We start from the raw sequence: 10,603 nt of genomic DNA, 5'->3' as shown, positions 1-10,603 counted from the left end.
TTTTCAATCTCCTTGCTCGCCCTTCTCTCTGGATCTGTGCCGCAGAGCACCATGCTTGAGGCTTCTTGGAGGGGGAATTTTGGAAGAGATATTTTGAAGGCTGGAAGGAACCCCACTGAAGTGGATTATGTTTCTCACTTGCTGTCGTGTTCTCTTGGACCACGATTTCTGCTCACTCATAAAACTTTCTCGAGAACTTCCTATCAAAATTCTCGCTTTGAGGAGAAAATATAACAATCTATGCAGCTACCACAAGAGACGTTATCTTTGTACGTAAGTATCACCTCGGCGGACACTTTCTTCTTATCTCTTGCACTTGATGATTTCACTTTTCGATTATGTAACCTTAAAGCTAATGCTTTTCACTATCTTTCACTTTTTCACATTCAAGGCAGAAACCATCAAAATAATCGCTCTTGCGACCACTTCTAGCAAGCGTTTTGTTGGGCCTCCAAAGTTGCTGTGACGGATAATTTCTCCTCCCGGTTCGGTGAGTCCCTTCCGATGGGAGGGAAGGGCTTACAAGCCTGCGCGATTCGTTCCGATTACTCTAAACCCAGACTCTGTCTAAACCAACCTCAACTTTTCGTGCAGGGCCTTCCACTCCCTGCCATCATTGTAACCCCTCTATGTCTTCGTTAATAGCTCACTGAAAAGATATAGGCCTATTAATCGCTTCTGTATACTGCTTTGTATTATTTCCTCACTTGAAAATATTTCTTACGCTTACGCTTCTTAACGAGACGCAAAATGATTCGTTTTGCCTGATCATTTACGCGTTCTTAAAATGCTCTTCTTAGTACTCGGATGTGGTATAGGAATTAGAATTGTAACGTCAGTGATACCTTTACACTTGCTGTAGATAGCCTATCAACAGATAGGTAAGGTCACCGATAGCACATAATATCTCTAGATCATTGATAACAGAAAGGTGTTAAGTCTCAGCTGATTAGGATGATAACAAATTCTATTTGTTGAACGGCTCATGATTCCAACGAATGGTAATAACTGTTCTTTTTCCCTTTCATTGAATGAAGTATTCTTTCTCATGAAAAGTAGCTTTTCTGCGGATTCAATTTTATTTTTCTTCTTTTTCTTTTTTGTGGAGGGGTTCCTTAATGAGTGTTTTATTATGACATCTGCTAAGTTTCTTCTTACCCTTTTTACTTCTTCTTTATTATTATTGTCATTATTAATATTACATAGACGATAACAATAGTAGTTAAATATGCCATAAAGTGCGATTTGAGCCATGGTTTCCATATGTTTTGCCTGGTGATAAAAATCAAATTATGAAATGGTTAAAAATATAGGTAAACAAAGTTCATTTTTATAAAAACCGAGGTCTAATCATTTGAATAGATCACTGTCAGAGTAATCGAAAAGCCAAAGAAAACGTCCAAGAAATAGGAACATGTTTTGGAATTAAAACCTAAGATGAATCTACAACCTGTTGTATCCCGGAAGATGCGAAGATTTTGAGACAAAAATAAGACAGTGCCTTGAAATTCATGGATCATGGTGAATAAATGGTCCTTCTTGAATGTTAAATTACAATTCTAAGTTATTTATCTGCCCCAGAATTCCAAAATAGAATTGAACATGATTTATTTCTGTAAATCCTGACTTAGTCTTTCTTTATATTGATCCTTGAGCATCAATAATGAATTCACACATTCACGTGTTGTTGTACCGTATAGTAAATCGTTCTATGAAAATTCTATGAGCAATTTCTGATACTAGATATTTATAATGTCGAGTAATTTGTGATCTATAAGAAAATGTTAATTCCGTGTATTAACCTTTTATACAATTGGAACGATGCATTTTAAAGTTTGAGAACATTGTCAAAGAATCGAAAGATGTTTCTCAAGAAATTCTCACAACTTGATCAGTTATGACTACTAAGACTATACTAGTCCTGTGAACAGAGGAGGGGCGAGGGAGTGAATTGGATGGAAATACAGGTCAAATCAACTAACAACCAAATCACCTAATATCTAAAGCCAAATCACCTAATGACCACGTCACCTTACGACCAAGTCACCTAATATCTAAAGTCAAGTCACCTCAAATCATTTGACGACCAAGTCAACTAATTGTTGTTTTTGATATCTAATATCTCCAAAATCACAGTCCCTGAGTTTTCGCTTGTTATTCCTAGCCTGAGCAATGATTGACTTAATCTCCAAAAATACAAATTTTCAAATATAAGGTAGTTTTTCTTCATCTTCATTTATGACGATTCTTACAAACCCCAAATAAAATGGATGAGTTTTATCCCTGCGTCGTCTGCAGTCTCAGCATACGTCCGTGCCAAGAAGCTCAACAGTGTGATGACAGAGTGTAATTCACAGTGTATTGTCACTGTAGAAATGTATTCATACGAATGACACGGGCAGAATGCCGCGACATCTGCAGCATGGATCCCTCTGCTGTGCACTGGAAGTGTAGGGACTGTGCGGCGACATCCATCAATGAACCAATGTTAATCGACGACCCTATTGATATCATGAGCAGTATTTCTTCAGAACCACCTCAAGTCCTGGTTTCGAGCGGCAACTGAGCGAAGATATCCTTGAAGAGTGAGTATCAAATAATAGGCCTATACTGTATATGCTCTGTCTTGTTTGATTTTAAATTCAATTTATTGTTTGTTTATATATATTAACGCATCATTTCTACCTATATTGAAGAAATAACCAATTGCTTTTGATGTTTTAGATCATTGCAAGATCCAGTGCCATCTGTTGGGCCTTGTCCAGTAGGCCCCGTCACATATACACCGATTGAGGAAGGTACGCAAAGAAAACTGCACCACTTTACACACAGCCTGTACTTTTTGTACATGGTAAAGAAAGTGGTAAAATACATGACATACTGGGGATGCAGTGTTAAAAACAAGAAAGTGCAGTGCACGGCAACATTGATTAAGAGGAATGGATCATTCAGAGCTGGAAACAACCAACATATTCATCCAGCAAACCCAGGCATCACACTGTCAATGGAGATAGTTAAAGAGGTATGAATGTTAGTCGCATTTCATTACAATTACCTTTTGTCAGCTCATAGGCATAATTGTATTAACTACAGTATTTCGAACTTGTGTACGCATGTCAAATAATGATATATGATTTTATGCTTTAGGCAAAGCTGAAGGCCATAGAGAATTTCTACCAGTCAGCTCCAACCATTGTCGAGGGTACTTTGAAACAAAAGATTGACGAATGCCTAGCTTACCCACCTTTTACGAAAGCAACCAACATAGCTAGAGCTTCTAACCAGGACCACCAGTGGCTACGCCCCCAGGTTCCAAGTGACTTAAACTCTGAGGTGAGTACCTCCCATACATATGTGTAATGAATTTACTTAATGAAAATTTGCATCATCCATTTTTTTAATCAATCACACGTTTTCACAAAACATTGTCTTTGATTAGATTTACTTGTTTACAATTGTCCACAGATTTCATCCCAGAGGATTTCCTGGTAGGAGACGTTTGAGTAGGTGCTTTCCCCCATCTGGTGTTTGCTTCAGAGAGACAACTAGGGCTACTCTCCAGGTCCAAACACGTGGTACCTTGATGGTATGTTTAAGGTCGTCAATGAGCCTTTTAAACAGCGCTTTTAGGTCCACGCCTTCGTGAATTCAGATGCTTCTGTGAAGCAGATCCCTTTGGTGTTTGCACTGATTTCAAGGAGAAAGTGGAAAGACTATAAAAAAGTAGGTACATGTACTACATTACCACAGCTATTTATATATGTTACAAACATTTTGTATGAGTATTAATATGACTGTTTACCAACATTCAAATTATTTATCTTACTTTACTACTTGTTTGTCTTTTTAGGTGTTCCAGTGTTTGAAGGAAAAACTGCTAGGCTGCTGTATGACTCAAGCTGTTTGTAATTTTGAAGCAGGAATATGGAAAACGTTTCGAGAGGCTTTCCCTAATGCTACAATCCACGGATGCGCATTTCATTGGGGACAGGCTGTTTCAAAATATTAAAAGCATCAGCCTACAGAAGTGATAATGGTATTCATAAATTGATTAAAAAGTTGCTGTCTCTCCCCATAATGCCTGCCGACCACATCCAAGGACTGTTTGAAGGATTGAGAGAACGTCTCGCTGCCAGTGCACAGCTGGAGTAGTTGATCCTTTACATACACTCTACATGGACGAACAGCGTGTGGGCGATCAGTGATTGGTGCATATTTGGTTGGGCCATCCAGACCAATAATGGTGTTGAAGGATGGCATCATCGACTTAACAGCCATGCCGGGAGAGCCAACATACAGTTTTATCTGTTGATAAAACGCCTGTTTGAAGAGGCTGAGCTCGTTTGGCTCCAGATCCGTCTTGTTTCAGAAGGCAAGCTAACAAGAATCCAAAGGAATGGCACGAGGGACCTGCAGCGGCGCATCTTCAAGCTGTGGAGATTGTTCAATGATGGAGAAACAACCGTCAACCACCTGCTGTGCCGTGTCTCTCATTTGAATATTTGTTTAAAAAGTTCCCTTGTGTTTTTTTTTGTATGCTTTGTATGCTTTGTTATTGCTACCTTGGTTTTTATTTCTTTGCCATTTTTATACTGTACATGTGAAAATCAATCTATGCAACCAATTAGGACAATATAGGTATACTTCTACATGTTAGGTGACTTGGCTTTGGTTATTAGATAACTTAGTCGTAAGGTGACTTGGTCATTAGGTGATTTAGCTTTAGATATTAGGTGACTTGGTCAATAGGTGATTTGAGGGGATACCTTGGATGGTACACATACTGTATTTACACTGTTGCTTGGACTATGAATCGTAACACTTAAACTTTAAATTAACTTGAATGAAATTAGGTTCTTCGCATTACACCCTGCCATGCTTCATCAATAATTTTCAAACAATGAACAATATTGAAATAGTCCCTCCAAAATCCAAGAAGAGTAAGATTGGTTTTGTCTGTGGCATCAAAGGATTTCTTAGATAAATACTTTGTGTACAGTTTCTTGAAGTTTTAAATGACCTGTTGGCCCATGGGTTGGAGGAATGCCGTGGTGCTGGGCGGGAGATAGAGAACCTTGACAAACTTTAATTCATCCAGAATGTCATCTTCAAGACCAGGAGGATGACCAGGAGCATTGTCTAGGATGAGAAGACATTTCAACGGCAGATATTTCTCCAACAAATACTTCTTGACTGCTGCACCAAAGTACAAAGTCACTCATTCAGTGAAAAAATGTTTCATAACCTAAGCCTCTGAATTTGTGCGCCACATGACTTGAAGTTTTTCTTTCAAGATCTTGTGGCTCTTGAAAGCACATAGGCTTTTGGAGTGGTATACCAGTAGTGGCTTGATCTTGTAGTCACCGCTAGCATTAGCACACAAGGCTAAAGTCAATCAATTATTCGTGGGTTTATGGCCCAGCAGTTTTTTCTCCTCTGCCGTGATGAATGTCCTCCTGGGCATCTTCTTCCAAAAAATGCCAGTTTCATTGCAGTTGAAGACTTGTTGGGTGATGTAACCTTCAGCAATAAGTGAGGCAAAACATTCCACGTACTCCTCTGTGGCCATCACATCGGAACTCACAGCTTCCCCATGCCTCACAACCGAGTGGATCCCAGTTCCCTTTTGAAAGATATCATACCTTCCACGACTAGCTTTAAACGTCTCCACTGGCGTTGATGTCTCCCCACTCTCACTTGCGTACCTTTATTTCAAATCTTCGTAGATTGTGTTGGCTTTTTCGCAAATGATTGTCTCAGTCACGCTATCTCCTGCCAATTACTTTACTTTAATCCACAACAACGGAAGCCTTTCCATCTCGTCATTCATATAAGTCCATAACTTCGACAGGAGGGTTAGCCCTTTGGAAAGCTTTGTGCTCTTAATAGCATCCTTCTGTTTAAGAATGGTACATATTGTCGATGTACTCATCTCGTACTGGCAGGCCAGCTCAGTCACGCGTACACCACTCTTATGTTTTTCAATAATTTCACGCTTCATCTTTTTCTTATGCCTGCTAATGTTTCCACTCGCTTGCTTTGGACCCATGACTTATTAGGTTAATTGTCCACAAATCAACGATATAACCATATAAATAATACAACCAATACGGGTCATGCTCGGAGATGTGTTCAGTAGTTAGAGATCACGCAAAATGAACGAGCAATGCGGGCCTCAAGAGCAGCTCCCACACGCTCAGCCACCTAGCATCAACATCTGCAAGTGCGCTCGTATCTCAAGTTTATGCTTTTTTCTCAATGCAAAACTTAATGTTCAAAATGAGTTATAACTTGAAAAAATCAAACAAGCTCATTATAATGATGTACATAGATATAAGTCATAATTTTAACAAAAATAGAGTTGTACCTCCTTTTAATGAAAAGGATTCAGTTGAATATTTTGTCTGTTTGGGAGAAAAGCTAAAAAAAAAAAAATGTAGGTGGCCTACTAAATATTGGGCATATATGTTGTCTGGAGTATTGTGTGGCAGGGCACAAAAGAGATATGTTTCCATTCCTGAAGATAAAGTTGATGATTATTTATTCTTGAAAAATTATATTTAGCAGGCCTATAAACTAACTCTCAAAGTTTAAAGAACAAAGTTTAGGAGTTGAGCAAAACAAGAAAAGCATACATATGTAAAATTCAGTAGGGAACAATCAGATTGGTTAGGTAAATGTTGTAAGGAAGCAGAATATAATGATAATTTTAAAAGATTAAGGGAAATCATATTGAATGAGCAGTTTAAAATTCTTGTTAGTTAGAATATTAAGGTTTATTTAAATGAGAAAAAAAAAGTTATCTACCCTTCGTGAGACAGCTGTCTGTTCTTGATGATTGTATACTGGCTCACAATGAGTCAAGGTCATATCATAAAAAGTTTAATAGGTCAAAAGACTAGAGGCACACATAAGTACTCTAGTGAAAATGGTGCAGTTCAATTGTCTAGTTCTGATTCTCATGCGAAGTATCAAAGCAGCAGTTTGAATTGCAGGCCTAGTTTCTATTGTAAGAAACCAGGTCACGTGGTGAAAGAATGTAAAGCTGTATTTTTTACTCTACCAAAGTCTCGCTATAGTGATACCAGTAGAAGTTAATACTGTAAATTACCACGTTTTTTTACAGGAAGTCTGTTAATTCTAGTGTGTTCCAGATCTGTTAATAAGGTTTTTTTCAGCCATATTCTGCTAAGGATTTTGTTATTATTGATGCTGATTCACCGCACCCTGTTTGTATCATGCTTGATACTTGTTGTACCCAATCACTTATTTTGAGGGAAGTTACCCTTGTGACAGCATCTGTTTACTGGGGAGTATGTTCCGGTTCGTGACGTTGGTGGTGGCCATTTTAGCACTCCCTTACATCATATGGATCCTCATTGTGACTAGATACCAGGGCCTGTTGTTGTTGGTGTGGTTTTCGACTTGCCTATAAAAAGCATTCAATTTATGCTTGGTAGTGACTTGATAGATGAGAAAGATCATGTCCAATCGAAAATGATTAAAGAGTCAAATTTTGATCAGGAATTGGAGGTTCTCAGTCCTAATTTGTCTGCTCTGTTTTCTTTGTGTACTGAGACTCATCAGAAGACTCTGAGTTCTACCTTCACGCCTGACAATGATGTGTTGGTTTGTGATAATGTCTCCACTGTTATTTGTTCAACTCACTTGCCTCGTTAAAACGTTGGTTTACGATCTGTAACCACTGATGACTGTTCTACCAACACGACTAGTAATGATATGTTGGTTCATGATAGTGTTTCTGCTGTCAATTGTTCTACCATCCTGCCTCGGGAAGACATGCTGATAAGTGATGTCTTGTCGTCTGACTGTTCTGTTAACCGTTAGTTTGTGATGAATCTCTTATTAAGAATTACAATTACCTGTCTTTTAAAGAAACCTTTGTTTGTAATGATTTCTCTTTTGTTGATGATGTTAACTTGTCTCAGACATTTTTATTGAATCAGTTTAAAACTGATTTGTCTGATTCCAGTCATGTTGTTATCCCTGAAAATCATAAAGTGATGTCCTCAGTCTCGCTCAAGAACTGCCTATGACTGATCATTTTGGAGTGAGTAAAACTTTGGGTTATGCTATCAGGCATTTTATTGGCACAATGTTGAGCAAGATGTGCTCATTTTGGTTGCATTTATTCTGTGAAGCCCCACAGAATTATTTAGCCATGTCCTGAAAGATGGTGTTAGACTCTGACCGAAGAGAGGCATATGGTAAATGTTATTTGTGAATTTTGATACCTGTTGAGGAGATACTTTTGAGTTTTCTTCATAATGATTTTATTGATATTTTTTTGTGGTTGTTTATCCACTGTGAATTTGTGAAATTTCATTTGAATTTTGTAATATAAAGTTACATTTTTTTGTGATGAACTCATTGTATTTGTAATTATGTATAAGATTATTTTGTTTGTATTTGTGAAAATTTGTTGGTTAATAACCTCCAACTTTTATCTAGGCAGGGGCGTTGTTATATTTAGAATAAATTTATCTATATTATGTTTTAGGACCTGGGAAAAAGGTTTATTTTTACATATTAAATGTTAATGTTAAGATTAAAACATTGTAATAATGTGTAGCTCAATAATGTCGTTATATTCCAGAACAAGAGCTTCTGGATATTTCTTGTAATATATTCTATGTCGCCAGGCGTGCGTATTGCATGATATAGTTTAGCCCTGGACATTCTAGAGGCCATCCTGAACTTTCGAAAAAAAAATGACTGTGGCAGATATCAGAGACAGTTTGATACATTGGGAGACTATTTTCAGTCATTGTTATATTTGTGCAAACATAATTTGTGACACCTGTTTTTATACTGAATTTTATACACAATTTACAACATTACTAGTTTTAGAATCGACCAAGGAGACTTAGGAAGATGGAATATCATCAGAAGCTGTAGTCCTGATTGCCATCTTCTACATTTGAAACTACGTCCTGAAAAACCCTTCAAAACCCGGTGCTGAGTTTCGTCATCATCTGGGTCTCACATCATAGAGACTTATAATTCTAAGTCCTGTATAACATTATGACGTATTCCTGAAAAGTTATCGTTAATGGGTGAACTTTGAGTATTTTATGCATCTTGTAAAATATTTTAGATAATAACATTATTCTTAAATATAGTTGTTGTTATGATTATTTTCTATTATTTTCTTTTGCTATTACTGTTTTGCTATTTTTCATACTAAATTAATTATCAAGGGAATATGATATTGAAGTAGATTTCATGCCATTTTCGTTTTGTAAGCTTTCTATAACACCCTTGCTTATCTTTACTGCACAAAGATGAATGAGTTCTTCAAAATCTTTGTGATCTCATGCTTCACTTAAGCCATATGAATTTACACTTGATGCTGGATGGAAATCTTCATCTTTTTTATTTTCTAAACCAATTTCTCGTCCATCACATACTTCCTCAAGAATCTACAAATCTGGCTGAAAATACAAGGATCTTTACGAGTGGGAATCGTAACTTTAGTAAATCTACCAAAGAAAAGTGACAAATTCTACCTGTGAAAAATATATATATATATATATATATATATATATATATATATATATATATATATATATATATATATATATATATATATATATATATATATATATACATATATATATATATATATATATATATATATATATATATATATATATATATATATATATATATATATTCACAGTAATTAGCGAATCAAACAAAAAAAAAAAACTGGTCATCGATGGCAAATCATTATTTTCCTCATTCCCTGATAATGTTAAATAAAAGGCACTTTTATCGGATAAAATTTCCATAAGATTGAGGCTCCCCTCACAAGAGCGGCTTTTTACCGAGCGAGAAAATTGCCACACGAGTGGGGTTTTTTCCGTACGGCTCACCTGCCATGCAGAAATTGTGATTCGTCTTCTATGAGTTGCACTAATAGTGTAGCTTACACGTCCATATCATGGAGACTTTCCACAATATACAATCCAATTCGAGACCTTTCGATCAGGTGGAGAATTCGTTAACGGAACAAAAAACACCTTACAACAATAATTAAAAAAAAAAAAAAAAAAAAAAAAAAAAGATACCCATAAAGTAGAAAGTTTTCAAATTGTTGAAACATACCAAGTTAATAGTGTTTGTCGTCTTCCAAGAGTATAATCGCCATTTATAATATCCCCATACAGAATCTACATCGAAGTAAACATGAGCTTAATCTATTGGCAATTAAAAACAATGGGCTTAAGGGATTAACGTGATCCCATCACTTCTGTTAGAAATATTGTCAAAATTTTCTCCCTGATTGGTTTTGAGACTAGAGTTTATTTGTTGTGTAAGAGGAATATTTAGGTTTTAGAATATCAATGGAAGGATAATATCACAAACACGTCTTCTTGGTACATCAGAGGGATATTCTTCATCGTCATAAGCAGATAAGGTAATACTTGATACAAAGGCTTCGTAATCTTGACTTATGTATGGTAACATTTATGTAGCCTAGACCGAAACTGCAAAAGGCAAACAGAAATTCAAATATTACAAAGAGCCTGATATTAACGAAATAAACATGAGATAATGTTATCAAATAGGCTAAAAA

General features: G+C 36.5%; 1 protein-coding gene across 1 annotated transcript in view; it reads right to left on the bottom strand.

The window, feature by feature from the left end:
- The window catches only part of LOC137644005 (guanine nucleotide-binding protein G(s) subunit alpha-like), a 49,026-nt gene extending 48,112 nt beyond the window's left edge, over positions 1-914 (bottom strand). The window contains exon 1 of the mRNA XM_068376871.1: positions 1-914. This exon is cut by the window's left edge and continues 56 nt beyond it. Coding sequence (XP_068232972.1) covers positions 1-53 — 53 coding nt within the window. The 5' untranslated portion in view covers positions 54-914.
- Positions 915-10,603: the final 9,689 nt, after the last annotated feature.

This window comes from Palaemon carinicauda, chromosome 7, assembly GCF_036898095.1.
Source record: "Palaemon carinicauda isolate YSFRI2023 chromosome 7, ASM3689809v2, whole genome shotgun sequence".
NCBI lineage: Eukaryota > Metazoa > Arthropoda > Malacostraca > Decapoda > Palaemonidae > Palaemon > Palaemon carinicauda.
Note: the sequence above shows the minus strand (reverse complement) of the source record. Positions and strands in the feature narration are given on the sequence as shown.